General features: G+C 33.4%; 1 protein-coding gene across 1 annotated transcript; it reads right to left on the bottom strand.

Annotated features, from left to right (window-relative positions):
- Nucleotides 1-2,934: 2,934 nt before the first annotated feature.
- Nucleotides 2,935-6,373, bottom strand: LOC103342953 (Haloacid dehalogenase-like hydrolase (HAD) superfamily protein). The gene is made up of 6 exons (XM_008246618.2): nucleotides 5,914-6,373; nucleotides 5,229-5,335; nucleotides 4,540-4,648; nucleotides 4,291-4,452; nucleotides 3,855-4,028; nucleotides 2,935-3,134 (listed from the first exon to the last, which is right to left on the bottom strand). Exons 1-6 carry the CDS (start codon nucleotides 6,244-6,246, stop codon nucleotides 3,105-3,107), a joined length of 915 nt encoding a protein of 304 aa, XP_008244840.2. The 5' UTR covers nucleotides 6,247-6,373; the 3' UTR covers nucleotides 2,935-3,104.
- Nucleotides 6,374-16,978: the final 10,605 nt, after the last annotated feature.

Here is a 16,978-nt window from a genome sequence, read left to right as displayed (position 1 = left end):
CAAAGTTCAAAATCAAACTTCCAAGAGCCGCAATTCATCAAAATGATGAATCTAAGAAAGAAATTTAAAGTTAGATGTGATTCAGTTACCCTTCCACCTGAAGGCCAAGGAATTGAGGGGGCAATATTGGAGGCTCGATTAAATCCACCTAGAGGAACGTTATGCGACTTGATAGATGAAACTGTGCAACATGTGGCTATTTGATTTGTAAAAAGATTTTTCTCTTATTAATCAAAAAAGAAAAAGACAAAGAGTGGTAGAAACCAAAAAAGTAAAAGATACCAAATTTGTTTTAAAAAATAAAACTGAAGTTTTCCCAAAATCTTGGTTCTTTGACAATTCATAAGGGATGAAAAACTAAGCAGCAAAAATAGAGCAAAAGAATTAGAATCGGGGGACGTCATAATCGGAGGAGGTTGCAGGCAGCAACTGCAAGGTTTCTGAGAACATGTTTTGTTTTGTCGACAACAAGAAGAAGAGAAGTGTTGTGTTTTTTTTTCCTTTTTTAGGAAACATGTTTTGTTTAATTGAAAATAATATAAAATTTATTTTTTATCCACCCTTAGATCAGATCAAAGGTTGAGTGACAACTAATTCCTTGCACACTAGAGTCCAGGAGAATGAGACTGTATATTATATGGGAGCTGATTTTTCTTCTCCCATTTTCTCCACTTACACTCTCTTCTGCTTTTTCATATTTTTTAAATCAATTTTGTTCTTTCTCTTTCTTATTCTACTCTGACCCTACATTAATTTCTTTTCTACTTCACTTTTATATTATTTCTTTTATACTTAATTTTCCAACTTACACTCCATTTTCAATATTAAAGGAAAAAACAACTAAAAATAGAGTGTAATTTGAAAACTTAAGTATAAACAAAAAGAACTAATATAAAAGTGAAGTAAAAAGAAATTAATGCATGGTAAAGATAGAATAGGAAAGAGAAAGAACAAAATTGATAAATAAATAAATAAAAAATATTAAAAACCAAAAGGGAGTGTAAGTAGAGAAAAGAAGAGTTGAGAAATCAGATCCCTATTATATATAGACATTGAGATCATGTGCATGCTTCCTAAATAGCTTCATAGTTGAAGCAAGCCAAAGCCTTGCGGCTGTGATTGTTTAAAGCTAAATGGTACATGCATAAGTAGGTGCCTTATGGCCTTTTTCTAATTATGAAGGCCAAGCAACCATAATAGGATCAAACATGGATGAATGCTAATATAGCCAATTTAAATTCAAACATCATACCGCCGACAAGATATATATAGTCCAAACATCAGGTCAGCCCAAGCCAAAAATATTGAGTTTGGACGTGAGTCATACATAGTCCATTAGGTTTTTCAAAAATTTCGAACTGAGTCAAGCCAGACTTAGAAGGCAAGATGAGGACTTCAAGCTTGAGCTTTTTGGCCCCAATTTTGATTTGAGCTTTGAGCTCGCTTTTATTTATTTATATATATAGTAATGCGTAAGGGTGGGCATCAATTCAACCAAACATACTAAACCGGCCAATCCAAACCCTAATGGATGGTTTTATTTGGTTTTGACAAGAAAATTGTCAAACGATTTAAGAACCCAACTGGACGGTAATGGTTTGGTTCAATTTTGAGCTTTAGCAAATCAGATTAAATCGAATAGGACTATCTACTTGTATATTATTTTATTTTACAAATGTAGTCCTCTCATTGAATTATAAGAGCACCTCCAACGCTCCCAATTTGCCCGAGCAGGAGGGGGCCTAGGGCCAAGGCTTGGTCTCCAGCGTGCAACAGAAGGCTGGGCAGCTTATGGACTCCACAAGCCTAGGCAGGCCCAAAGGCAAATCTTGCTTGGGCTGTTGTTTGGGTTTGCTGATGTCATTAATGATGTCAGCAACAAAAAAAAAATCTTAAAAAATACCAAAAATTTCAGATTAATATATATATATATATATTGTCATATTCTTCACTTCCCACACCAAAATTAATGGTTTAAATACTAAAAATTAAATTAGAAAATTAATTCAAGTGAATAGTAATTGCCCTTACCCATACTTTTTGGGGTGGAAACAAAAAAGGCAAAGGCTACACTATTCACGTGAATAGTGACAAACCTTGCCTTATCTTGCCCTTGCCCTTTGGGGTGGAGGTGCTCTAAGGATATTGAATTTAAAGTTTAACTTTGAAGTTATTTATATTTGAATTGCAACTATATTATTAAACTTATAAGTTTTATAACGTGTTGAATTTTAGGATTATTTTATATGCTAAAAATTGAAAAATGTGTGACATATTTTGAATTATTTCTGTTTTTAATTGGGCCAACGAGGGTGAGAAAATGTAAAAGAAAAAAGAATTGTGCTTAGACCCACATCGGCCAAAAACGTCTTAAATTGGTTTGGTTTAGTTGAATTTTGTTTACCCCAAATCTACTTGTAATTAGGCCAAGAGATTGTTTTAATTGCAAGTATGCCACTATTAGTTGTAAAAACCCTAATAAATAGAAGAATAAAAATAACGAGAAAAATAACTTGCGGGAACTAGAATCTTGGTGAAAACTGTACTGCAAAAGAAGATCGCATCACATTCAATTGATGAAAATCAATTGGAAATCAACACCAATGTGAAAATTGGCTGAGCTATTCAAGCCTCAAAAACCAAGCCACAAAAGGCTCAAATCTGAGTATAAACGCAAACAAATCAACGGAAGCCTTTGAATCCTTTGAAAACCTTAGAATATCATGTAAGAGATGTTGCTTGTGTAAGTATTTGAGTTGTCAAAAGTTGTTTTGAGCATGAACTTAAACCCTTTTATATGGTGAAATGCTTGAATCGACACAGAAATTGCTCCAGAGTCTTTTCTATTTTTGTTGGCTTTAAATTAGGTCCCATTTTGATACATTAACTTATGATAACAAGTATAGAAATTGCACACCATTTTCACACACACACAAAAAAAAGACATAGATGTCTTACATTATTTTCTCTTTATGCTTCAAGTTAGCGTTCTAGCCTCACGTCTTATACAGATTACAGCAAAGCACAAATATACATAACGCCCCCATTGGAGCTAAAGAAACCTGTACACAGAGAGCATCATTCATGTTGCATGAGACATCATTTTAAACTTGGACCCCTACCCTCTGAGCCACCTGCATCAGCAGAAAAGTAATCAAACTGTTATTAACCATGAATGCTGGGTTGGACTAAACTCCAATCAAATCCAAGTTGGGCCACCAAATGAGGAAGAGTGTTAAACTAAATATAAAAAATCATAGATATGCATAAATACATATTCAGGAATGAGGATGACTAGAAAATAACGAAATGACAAAAACTAGAATGACAAGGACAACAATAACGACAAGGAGGATGAATGCCAAGAGAGTTTGACACACATTTCTATGGTCCTTAAACAAGTGTATAGGATCCACAAGTTCAGAAAATTGAACAAACAGTAAAATGCTATAAGACAGACTCCAAAATGCAGCTCCCCCTATCTGAGCTAGCTGAAGGAAGCTCCCCAAAATCAGGGTAGTTTAAATTTCTACCAAATCCAAGATCCCGACTTCAAGGAAAATATGGACTCACACATTCTAGAAATGGAGCAGCTATGGTAGGTGGAAATTCTATAAAGTTGTGGAGAAGAGATGAAAAAAGGTTTTTCCCCAATCAAAAGGTTGCATTGGAAGCAACTTCAGGGACAGAGAAGAAATATTTTTCCTCACATTGCATAATGTGAAGTGTTAATTTAAAAAATCTGAACCAGGGTAGACTGATCAAACTGTTCCTGGAAGATTTTCTAGAGACTAAATTACACAGCATAATATACACTTAAAATTCCCTTAGAAGAAATGTGATGAGTGACGTACCTCCTTAAAGGAGTGAACATCACTTCCCCAAAGCCAAGCATCACAGCCTGCATCTCTGGCACCCCATATATCATTCCTACGATCATCTCCCACATGCACCGCATCCTCAGGTTTTACTCCTAATAATTCACAAGCTTTAAGAAATATTGTTGGATTTGGCTTCTCTGCTTCAACCTGTTCATAAGAGATCATAACGTCAGCAATCGCATAATGATTGATACTAGCAATAGCTTTGCTACCAGACATACATACCCATAGATTATAAATAATAAAAATAATAAAAAACTCTCCCAATATTTATTATTATTTATATAATAGAAATATGGAATTTCTGAAAATCCGAATAAGCTTTCTTCTTGTCTGTGTTACGCGTGTGAGTGAGAGAGAGGGGCAAAACCCATGCAAACTGCTAAAAGATTCTAAGCAATTCACTTACTTCGGCTGACACGGCTACGGCATCAAACCAATGTTCACAATTTAGAGCCTGCAAAAGAGGTCTTAATCGAGTATCAAAATTTGACACAACAGCTACTTTGACACCTGCTTTTCTCAGAGCTTGAAACACTTTCCCAGCATCAGGATCACAGAGGTGCCAAGCCTACGAGAAAACACAGTGAAAAATATCATAACCCAATTCTGACTTCTATATTGCTATACAGATAATGGTAATTATAAAATGTCAAACCTTGTTAGTTGTATAGTAGTTATAAAGTTCTTCAAAGTACTGGGAATCTGAACAGCCAGTGGAAGAACTGACTATATATTGCCAGAAGGGTCTCCCATCATTTACATATCTGCAATGAAATAAGAGTAAAATGCTCACTTTAATGATCAAAAAGAAAATCAGATAATTCACTCCAAACATGACAGAACTACTGCTAAACTTCTTTATTTAACTTAAGGAAAGATTAAAGACTAAACAGAAAAGAAAGGAAACGAACTCTTCTACTTGACCAACCCATTGATTACATATTGGATAAACAGGGAAATTTCTACGATAATATATTTCTCAAAATGTGATGAAGCATCAAATCACTACTAATAGAAACTTGCCAACTTAATGTTATAAAAATTAGAAAAACAAAGTTTATGAAATTAGCTTCTCGGCTAACTTCCAGGATGCAATATCAAAGCTATTAAAGGCAAAATTTGATTTAATTATTTCTATCCCATAAAATGAAAGTGCAACACTTCTGAACAACTCCTCAGAAACTAAATCAGGCAAGAACTAAGAGGAGACAGAAATTCATGATAACCATGGTGAATCAAAAAGTAAATACGTAAAATTTACACTCAAATGGATTATTGCAAACCTTATCACCCAGTATAAGAACCAAAAAAATAGAAAAATGGAGAATAAAAACGGGAAGAGACCTGAGACGAGATCTACCCCAAGGCTGCCCGTAAGCCCTTCTGTATCTGTTCAAAATCTCAGCCTCTGAGTACTCCACTCCATACTTCTCGCCTATCTTCCTATATATCTATATCAATAGAAAAATAAACAATATGTCAGCAAAGAAATAGAGACACAGATAATAGCGCAAGAACATTATATATAAAAAATTAAAAAATATATATATAAATAAAATTAAAAAACTCCACAAACTTGCAAACCCAATAATTTCTATGCTACAAAACCACAAGCACAATATAATTTTAAAAGGAAATTTCCCAGAAATCCAATTCTGCCACACAAAAACCAAGAATTCAATGCATGCACAAAAAACCAATATTTATACATATAATTTATAAATACCTCCATACAAAATGCGCAGTAAAGTATGTTCTTGGATTTTCACCATTTATGTATAAATTTAGCCCAAAACACAAAATGGAAAAACAAAGAAACTAAAAATAGGAAAAGAAACAAGAACCACAAACTTCAATTCATAGATATACAAAACCAGAAACCCAAAAAATTCAATTCATAGATATACAAACCCAGAAACCCAAAAGTTCAACGCATACTTAGAAACATTGAGCAATAAATATGTAGCTGTGCATGTAAAAAGTGTGTGTGTGTGTGTGTGTGTGTGAGAGAGAGAGAGAGAGAGGGAACCTGAGCCATTGGCTGGGAAGGAACAACAAGGGTGCCAACAGCATCAACAAGCAGAGCCTTGTGGGTGATTTCACCATAAAGAGACCTCCTATAATCTTCATAATCTTTCACACCCAATATCTCCAACCCCATGTGCCTCGACCCAACGACCCCTGGCTCTTGATGTGCCACAGCAGAGGTCGAATAGGCCGTCAACCCGAGCCCACCGCCCCGGTCGACCCGAACCGGTCCCTTAACGCCATTGGAGCAAGACCCAGATCCCAAAATTGGTGCTTTCGTAGTGAGAGTCGTCAGCAGCCTAAAGAGCTTTGTTCTGGTTGCCATTAGCGCCATTACTGAGCTTCATTTGAGGCTCTACTGCACAATGGTTGTTTCAGTTTTTGGCTCCATGCGTGACTCACTGACTCAGCTTAAAACCAGAACCGAATGCTGGGGTGCCAACATGTTAAAGATCCTTGATGTGGGGAGTCTTTATAGAAATGCATCTCGGGTTCTGGTTTTACTAAAATGGCCTCAAGAGGTTTCCTAATTTTCTTTTAATTAATCTTTATTTAGTCTTTAATTGTGTAACATTCTCGTTTGGTATCTACGATTGAATTATATTCTACCGCGCATTAAATTTAGGTACACTGAAGGAGAAAATAAAAGTATAAATGAATATTATATGTTAATATCTTATAATTTTATATTTATTAAATAAGATAAGTTTCCTTCACAAGTTATTCTGATGTAAAATCGCTTTTTCCTTTTCTTTAATGGGAAATGTCCTTATCTTGCATACGTCACAGGAAACAAAATAGAATTTCATAAAAAATTCAAAAATTAATGTGATGACCAATGATTGTGTACAATATACATTGCAACCTTTCATTCTTGTAATCTAGTGGGCTGCCGCACATCGTAGAATTTGTGTATTCTTATTTTCTGAAGTTATTTTAAAGATGAACTTCGTCATTTAATTTTCCAATTTTTACAAAAGAATTTCTTTAAAACATTTATACTTCTATTAACGGGATCTAATTCAATGAGAAATGGTCGTGAGAAGTGTTTGTGTGTGAGAACTCCGCCACTTACTTTGTCTTTTTCATCCCTCTCTTTTCCTCTGTCATTGTAGCTTCCGCCACTTGACTACTACCTATCCAATGGCATCCTCTCAAATATTGGAAACCTCTTTTCCTCCATGGTGCGTCGTAAAGGTTCTAAGATATTATTCGGGTAAGTCTTTAAATACAATGGGTATGAAATATAAAATTTATCTATATGAAGTATAATCTATAAATGAGAAGTGGGGATAGTTGTGGTAATGGTTCAGTGGTTATGACAATGACGATGGTGGTCATGGTTCTGGTGACGAGATTGGGGTGGTGATTGATTGTACCGGTCACTGGTGTTCGAGGTCGTGGCAAATATAATGATGGTGGTCGCAATAGTAGGGATGGTAATGAAAATGAGGTGGTGGTTGAAGTTCAGGTGGAGAAGATGGTGGGGGTGGGGATGGGGATGGGGATGGGGTGGATGCGACGATGATTTTAACTTCTTTTTTCTTCAAATTCATTGTCTTGAAGTTTCTTTAATATAAATAATGGATCTCGAGCCTCTATATTTAGCATTCGTGCATTTACACGTATTTAAAGGAATGTTAATCATTAGATTGATCTAATGAATTTTAATAAGTCCACATCATCATAATTGTATTATACCAAACTCACCATTTGCAACTTATTATATGTATATCTTTAAAATTAAAAATTTCATACACACATTATTAATGTACTATGAGGGTTCAAACTTGAGACTACTGGTCTGTAAGTTAAAATCCTTCTTTATTGGGCTACCACGTTGGCATTGTCATTGAATTTTAGAAATTACATTCGTGTTTAGGTGGAATGTGAACTTGGAATTTATGACGACATCAAAATATGCAAGTCAATACTTTTTTTCAAGACTAAATCACGTTGGCAAATAAGAAAGTTAATTAGTTTAGTTATCATAATGTATGACTTTAAATAAGGAAGTTAGATTCATCTTCTTAACGATTAAATCATATATATCACAATCAATCAAATTTGATGAACAACTTCACGAACATGACCTCATTCAATAACGGCACGAGAGAAACTGTACATGCCCTAATATATCTTTTACGTGATTCACTTTTTATGGTGCTAATTTCATAATCGGATTAGGTTACATGTCCTCGGTACAATATGAAGCAAGTTATGATTTTATTGCAATCTTAATTAAACAAGCGATTGTGACTTTTTTTTTTCTTTCTCTTAGAAAAGATTGTGATAATTCACATTTCACAAACATTTCCCATTTTATAAAACTATATGGAGAAAATCCAAAAGTCTCTCAATTAAGAGTTCGTTTGGTTCACGATTTAAATTTTTTGAAAATATATATGAAATTGCGTTACCATATTTGACAAATCGACTCTTGATAATTCATAGATATAAACTTTTCATATACGGGGAAATTTCCGAAATTTCATACCATTGACTCTCCTTCAAGTTTTACTGGGAACTTACAAATGTTACAAAACAATAAATAAATAAATAAAAACTGCAGACTCCAAATTAAAAAACCATTTGCCCTGAGGCTTATCTTGCACTGATCTGTTGGTAGCAGGGTTTCCATACGCAATGTTCTCTGGATCATTTAAAACCAACTGAACCTGGCCTTGCGCATACAGACAGATACAAGAAAACTAAAACGACACGTGGGTGTGGGTGACCGCTGGGAGAACACGAAATCGCTGATGTGGCGGACACTGGAAATCGGTTAGAATCCGCATCAGCAAATTGACCCTTCTTTCCTTCTTTCCTCTCCACCTCAACCACATCTGAAAGGAAGTGGGACCCATCACTGCCATGCATGCGGGGCCCACTTTATTTTCCTCAGTCGGCTTCATTTCATACGCCAGGTTTCCCTATCAGTCTGTCCTCATCGTAGTATCTCTCTCAACAACCAGTCTCTCCCTTCCCGCCATAGATTGTATATTTTGGCCTTGCGTGTGTGTGTCGCCAAAATTTGTCTCGTTGATTTTTAGCGCAATTATTGGAATGCTTAACTAATTTATTATTTCCGTGTTTCATGTGTAGCGGGTGTCCTTTCTTTCTTTCCCTTTTCAAAGTTTTTTTTTTATATTTTTTTTAATCCAGAGTTTTCTTATAATAAGTCTCTAACCAAATTTGGTTGTATTAGAAAATTTGAATTACTTCAATTTAAACATTGAGGTCTCTCCCAAAAATTTATATGTGATGTTTTATTTGAGAATTGTAACTAATAATTTTGCGGGTATGATTTTAGGAGGATGGGGTACTCTGTCATGGGCAAGATTCATTCTTCCTCTTTAATGTTAAGAGGGTAGGCTATTTGGTTAGTCTGATGATTGAACCCTTATGTGTAGAGCAACTCGCCTAATCCTTTAGAACATAGTTATGCTTAATTTCTTTATCCTCTTATTAATAAAATCCTATCGCTTTTCCTAGGTTAAATGAATAGGGTTTACTACCATTAAACTAGTATGACTAATAATTAGCATTATCCGTAAAATCTCACAATTTGTTTTTAAAGAGTCCCAACATGATTTCAACGTATTGAAATTACAACTTTATTTTTTTAATATACTCTTTTACTTTGGCTAGAAAAAGAAAGGGGAGGAGAATACAATTAATGAAGATAACATGAAATAGACTCATATCATATGCGGAAAAAGGTTTTCTGGTGTTCATACCATTTTGAGTTACATTTAGCATCATACTAGCCGTGTCCATGTTTATATGAAATTCACTTCAAAAGACTCATTTCATGAGAACACCTCTATCTTATTTTAGGGGGTGTATTCAATTATGATTCTAGAGCGTTTAAAAAGATTTTGTTTAAGTGCCAGTTTTCATAGAACTTGATGGAACTTTAGAATTCGCATAGAACTTGATAGACTTTCAAAAGACTTCTATATAATTTTTTAATAAACTTTCTTAAAATTTGTATGGCTTTTATTCCAGAATTCAAATTTAGAAATAGATAGAAGAAAAACAAAAGGGAAAAGATCAGCTGACTGCTAGAGGAAAAAAACTCAAATGTTTCATGTGTGAGACTTTTTTTTCCATCTTTGCCTAATAAGTGCTCAAGTAGGCCTCCGTCTTCTACAAAAACTTTGAGCATGTGGCCTTCCTTGTTTTGTTTGCTTTGATATCTCATCAAAGCCATGACTTTATTAAACTCCTTCCTATCAATGTCTTTGTTAACAATACATGTAACAAATTATAAATATAAAAAATAGATGGAAAGTATACAAAGTAAAATTATTTTATATAGTAGCATTGATGTCAATGTATCTAATGGTGATCCAATTTCAAGAGATGTTCTGATACTTGATTTGTACCAACATGAAATAAAATTTTAAGCAACATGACATAAAAAGCCAAATTCATAACATATTTTCCTTCAACAACATGAAATAAAATTATGTTTAACAAAAACCCTAGTAACAAGCATAAACTCTAACCCCAAACTATACCCTAATAACAAGAAAAACACGATGAAGAAAAATCATGGAAAAAGAAAACCCAACGAGGTATTGATCGAAGAAAACATAGGGAGCATACCTTCGCAGATGGAGGAAGGAAGCTGTTCGTCTTCATTGCAGAGAGAAAAGATAGGGCGAGAGAAAAACGCCTGATGAAATACTTGGGGGGGAGGTTGAATTTATTATGGCCTTTGTTATTTATAACTCTCCCCTTAAAACCTACGAAAATATATCACTTAATGAAATCCTTTCAAATATATGACCTTTTGAATACACCTAGATTTGATTCAACTTTTTTATAATCCTAATTGAATACCCATATTTGAATGGACTTTTTAAAAGTTCTTACAAGTCGGAATTGAATATACCCAGACTTATAAAACCTCTTTTAAAGTTTGTTTAAATCCAAATTGAATACACTAGGATTTTTAAAATCTTTTTAAATGCTTTATAATCCTAATTGAATACACCCCCAGTATAGGTGAAAATTGTGTCACTCTAAATAATATTGGTCATTATAACCAAAAACAAAAAGTCTCGTTGTATTGATGATTTTAGATCATCTCATTATTTCCTTGTTTAATAATTTCATCATGATATCACGAGACGGATGTTTTGTTCTTTTTTTGTTCTTTTTTCTTTAATAAATTTATTTATAAGCAATATTGAGGTGGGAGATTGTAACACATACCTCAGATACATGAGTAACTACTCTTATATCTACTTGAGCTATAATACGATAACAGTATTTTGTTTTAGTATGATTCTTTTTATTCATAAAGTAACCCCGAGTGTCAAATGGATTGTTTTGCTTTAAATTGTCACGATCTTCATATTAATTTGTGAATGAAGAATAAGTTCTGCTCTTTAAAAAATAAAATGAGCCTAGATTTTAAGGGTTTAGGGTTCTTTACGTCCTTTGATTTTAGTTGTTTAATTAATATTAGGTGCTTTATCGGCTTGTGGTTGTCGTAATGAGGACGTCCTGGTCATTGTCACGCACTGCAAATGTCTTCATTATAATGGACAAGTTTGAGTGATAGGTAAAATCGAAGCATTGCCTCAATTTTCAAATTTGTATATTGCAAAATACAGTTCATGGTGAACCTACCCACCAATTTGTAGTTTGTAAACCCAAAATAGACATGTCAATATAAGAAGCAGCCTATTGATTATGTGTATTTTTTTTTCCCTTACACCAATACTTTCGACTACACAACATGGTGCAACTTTCATATCCATCTCGTTGTGATTAATGAATCTTCATTGTACATATGTCATAATAAGGACTGTTCATTTTCTAAATCATCATTTAAAGATTATCTCAATTGGAGATCGATTAGTCATTCGAACATATCAAATAAATGGACAATTCATCATAAGGATTTTAATTGTTATCAAAACTATCGATTTATCCAATACAAATGAATGATTAAATAATTTTTTTTCTTTCATAGATGATAGGAAATGAACTATTCACTTGTCTACGGTGAAGATTTGTTAATCACAATCGGGATGGGTAGTGTGATGCATCGGGGTATGCATCCAAGTATTGTTCTTTGCCTTATGCAAGGTTTAATTACTGCAAATATTAGTCCATTAATAATAATTTACCATATATGATTAACCTTTGTGGATTTCTATTTAAGTTTAGCCACACTAGTATATTTTAATTACCTGCTAATCTCATCTCACCCTACTCCAAAGGAGAAAACCCAATCGAACCAAATGAGAAGTGAATATGACTTGTTGTACGTTTTCTTTTCATCTTCTCATGGTAGTTAAAAACTTTGATAAGGACTAGTCACAAAATCATATTTTAACTTTTAACTTTTAAAAAAAAAAAAATGTTGGAGGGAATATTTGCGCATATCATAAATCCTAACCTATTGCACCATCCTTCTTCACCACTTGTACGTTTATATTTTGAGCTCACTTTAAACCTCACGATATACAATCAATAAACAAATTTCATATTTTTTAAAGACGTCTTTGCATTCATCTCCAATAAGGTGCAAGGGGGCAGACTTACTCCCCTAGCCAACTGGCCTAAACCCACGTATGCTCTAAAAATGTTTTAAATTTTGAGTTATTTGAAAGTTTAGCATATAGCATCCATTTATAAAACTAAATGATGCGACGTGTCCCTACCATGAAAACGATAGAGAGGATGAACAATAATTCTCGGCGTGCTGTATTCTACGTTTCTTTCCCTCCAAATTATGTTAAAAAGTACTTTTTTCAAATGAAAGAAGGAAACACAAATGCCCCACTCGAAGTACGGCATTGGTTAGTCCTCCGTTCATCGCTAGCCACATGAACGACACATAAAGACTGAAAACGACACATAAAGGAATGGTTGAGAAAACTGGGAAAGAGTTGAGGACTGGTGGTGAGTAAGAATAGTTGTTGGGCTTGGACAAATCAGTATGTGGGTATACGAGTAAAAGGGCCCACTAGTTTGGAACCGGATGCCGAAATGATTAAAGCCATGGTGGATAAAAGTAGGCCCACCATACTTTTAACTCTTGACAACACTCCTCCGTCACATTTTTATGAGGCTGACTGCTCAAAGTATGGTCAAGTTTCAGACTCTTCACTGGAAGTCACAATGTCCATCTTTATCCTCTTGATCAATGTTTGACGTATCACTTTGCTCCACACCTCATCAAGCGCCTTCAAAGTTCCATCAAAATTGATGATGTGGCTATCATGTGGCAGGAAATTAGAGGGTCATGAATGTAGAAGTCACACCATTGATTTTGACGAAGTTATTGATGGACTAGATGATGATGAACAAATTGAGACACAAAACGTTAGTCAAACGGAGAAGGCGAGTCATCATGAATTTTAAACGTAGTTTAAAGGGCACTAGCATATCTAAAGCATTCTTCTTATAATTTTATTAGGTCGCTTTTTGTGCAATTTTCTTTCTTATTATCATAGTACATAAATAAAATATATATGTGTATTATTTGATAAATTTTGTTAGAAATACGATGGAAAATTCCCTATTATGTAATAATATTTACTTAAAAATTGTAATTGATAATCTTTTATCTCTATATATAAAAGGAGAATGACAAACTGATGAAACTTAAAAAATAAAAAAAGAGTTTTTCTATTTAAACATCAAACTTCTAATTCAAATGTTCACAATTTCTAAGAAAACCCCACTTCTTCACTAGAAGTCACAATGTCCATCTTTATCCTCTTGATCAATGTTTGACGTATCACTTTGCTCCACACCTCATCAAGCGCCTTCAAAGTTCCGTCCAAATTGATGATGTGGCTATCATGTGGCAGGAAATTAGAGGGTCATGCATGTAGGAGTCACACCATTGATTTTGACGAAGTTATTGATTGACTTGACGATGAGGGACAAATTGAGACGCAAAACGTTAGTCAAACGGAGAAGGCGAGTCATCATGAATTTTAAACGTAGTTTAAAGGGCACTAGCATATCTAAAGCATTCTTCTTATAATTTTATTAGGTCGATTTTTGTGCAATTTTCTTTCTTATTATCATAGTATATAAATAAAATATATATGTGTATTATTTGATAAATTTTGTTAGAAATATGATGGAAAATTCCCTATTACGTAATAATATTTACTTAAAAATTGTAATTGATAATCTTTTATCTCTATATATAAAGGGAGAATGACAAACTGATGAAACTTAAAAAATAAAAAAAAGAGTTTTTCTATTTAAACCTCCAACTTCTAATTCAAATTTTCACAATTTTTAAGAAAACCTCACTTTCTTCCCAAATCACCTCTAAATACACACCCAACAAAAATCAATAAAATAAATAAATAAATAAATAAAACTCATCAACCTCACACCCCACACCCCCGTTATCTTGCCCCTCACCACTCTAAGTTTACTTCAACCTCACATTACTTAAAGAGATAAAAACAATGTTGTCAAATGTGTATCAGAATTATTTTATTATTTTAAAAAAAAAAAACTAGGAAGAATGATGGATAAATATTCTACTGGAGATGATACTAGTAGACACAAACAAAAGGCAACCAGAGCATCTTGCTACTTCAAAAAATCAAAATTATACGCGAATTTGAAAATGGGAAAAAGGGTGGTGGTCATACTTTACTTGTTTTAAAAAAAAAAAAAATCCAAATAGCAGAGGGTATCAATTACTTTTGATAAAACAAACTTCTCTTCAATAATCTTTGATAAAATAAAGGTGTCGAGGAGTGTGTTTTTTTAAAACATAATATGAAGAGTTTTGGGGTGTGTTTATAGATGTATTAGGGTTAGGCATTAAGTTGGATGACTTTTTTTTTGTTTTTTTACACAATAATAAAACTTAAGAGCTTAATAATTTAAGTATTAGGGTGAATAAAAAAAAAACATGGCATTTAAAGTGGCTTGAGTTTACAAAATTTCTAAGAAATCACGTTTCAACATCCCGAGGATAAAATACTAATAATCAATTTTTCAGTTGAAAACAAAATTGCAAAAAGTTAAGTCATAAAGGAAGTTTCACAAATGATGTCGGCAACCAAGAAATCAGAAGGACACTTATCCAACTTTGAAGATAGCGCAAAAGAACCAGATGGCTTGAAAACATAAGTTTGTATGTGTGTGGATGTGGTGGTGCTGGACCCCTTTCATTGTCAATGCAACCCTGATGGCTTGAAAACAAATATAAGATTATTGATTCCTCAAACTTTCCCTTTTATTCAATTTTGTTTCCTTGCATATAACGTTGGGGCTAATTTGTGCACAAGCGTGTTGGACCTTTCTTTCGGTATTGGGTCAATAGGTTTTGGTAAATGTGTGACTTCAAAAGAAATGAATGAGGAACCGTACCATTTGAATATATTTGTACTTAATTTCTTGCTTTTTTTATTATCCCCATTTTGATATTTTTATTATATGAATTGTTTTTTGTTAGAGTTTGTATAGGGAAAATACACTTGCATTTAGTCGTACATTGGAAGGGAGTTGTTTTCTTTCATAGTTTATAGGGAGTTTCACTAAAACACCCAAAATGGGGGTTGAAATTATAAAAAAAACCCAAGCATTATTTAAACATATAAACACACCCAAAACCCATCATTACACATACTTAAAACTCATTTATAAACACACCCAAAAAGTTGACTTTGGGGTTGATTTTGGGTGTGTTTCTATGTTTAAATAGTGCTTGGGTTTTTTTTTTAAATACATGTCTAGGATTGGGTTTATTTATAAATTTGTATAATTTATAAGCACCAACACTTTAAACTTGGGCCTCATCATGGTTTGGACTTGAAATATATATATTTAATTGTCAAAAGATGGGCCTTGGGCTTTGTTGATTTAATTAATAATTTTTTTATTAATTAGAAATTCATTTTCAGATAAAATAATTATCTGAAATTTGAATCTATTAAACAGTATGAAGAGGTGCTAGACCTCTATATATTGACAATTTGTCCAAACCAGAACAGACAAATTTTTTTTAACAGCATTATATATATATATATAAAGCATATTTCGTTTTGTCATTATTCTGTTATTTGGTTTTATACTGATTGTTCTTCAACAGGTTTAGCCTCAATGATTCAACCCAAAAGTCACATGTTTATATGATCTTGAGTTTTTTTATATTTCACATTTTTTTTTTATTTAGTATAAGCGATTGGGAGAGAGGAAATAACACAAACATTCATTAAGTGCATAAGGATTTCGAACATTTACCCGCATGAGTGGAGGTGTATCCCCTTTTTTTTTCTTCTAGGAAACCTCAACGGTAGGATGGGAAAGTAAACTGAAATCCAAAACTTATTTTTGACTATTCTATTTTTCTTTAGCTAGAAAAACAAAAAAAACCAAAAAGTACAAAGGGAGAACACAATATTCATGAAGATAACATGAAACAAACTATAATATCATGCGGAAGAATGAACCGTAGCTCATTTTCCATGACAAAGTTCATGGTATTTTTTATTTTATGTTTGGTCAGAAAAATTCATATTTCATATTTCATGGTATGGGCGCGACTAGTAAGATTCAAAATGTAATTCAAATTGGTACCCATTGGAAAATCAAGCAACATGGCAGCAAGTGACACGTAGCGAAAAATCAAAGCAGAGCAGCAAGGCAAGCAGCCAATAGGCAATAACAAGGCGCATGAAGAGATAAAGATAAGAAAATATTTTAGGGTTTCTGTCAAAGGTAAAGATAAAGCAGCACATGTGAGGCAAAATGCTAAAAATTTGGGATTTAGGGCAAAGGTAATAAAGGCAAGACAATGCAAAGTAAGACAAGATAAAGGTAAGATAAAAGAAGGAAACTGGCATGTGTCTAGGATCGATGCTTTGATACCATGTCAAATAATGGTATTTGGAAAATATTAAACTGTGTTATTATTCTCTTTTAACAAAAAAAATGTACCATCAACTAGCTCTTGGTCTACTAGTACTTCTCTTTCCAATCTTGGAATAGGTTCCAATTTTGAACCCCGTAACCTCCACTAATAAATTAAAAACAAGAAAAATGTACTATTACACTAGGTG

The sequence above is a fragment of the Prunus mume genome, linkage group LG8, assembly GCF_029339155.1.
Source record: "Prunus mume cultivar Tortuosa linkage group LG8, ASM2933915v1, whole genome shotgun sequence".
Lineage (NCBI taxonomy): Eukaryota > Viridiplantae > Streptophyta > Magnoliopsida > Rosales > Rosaceae > Prunus > Prunus mume.
The sequence above is the reverse complement of the archived record's forward strand: the minus strand, read 5'-3'. Positions and strand labels throughout refer to the sequence as shown.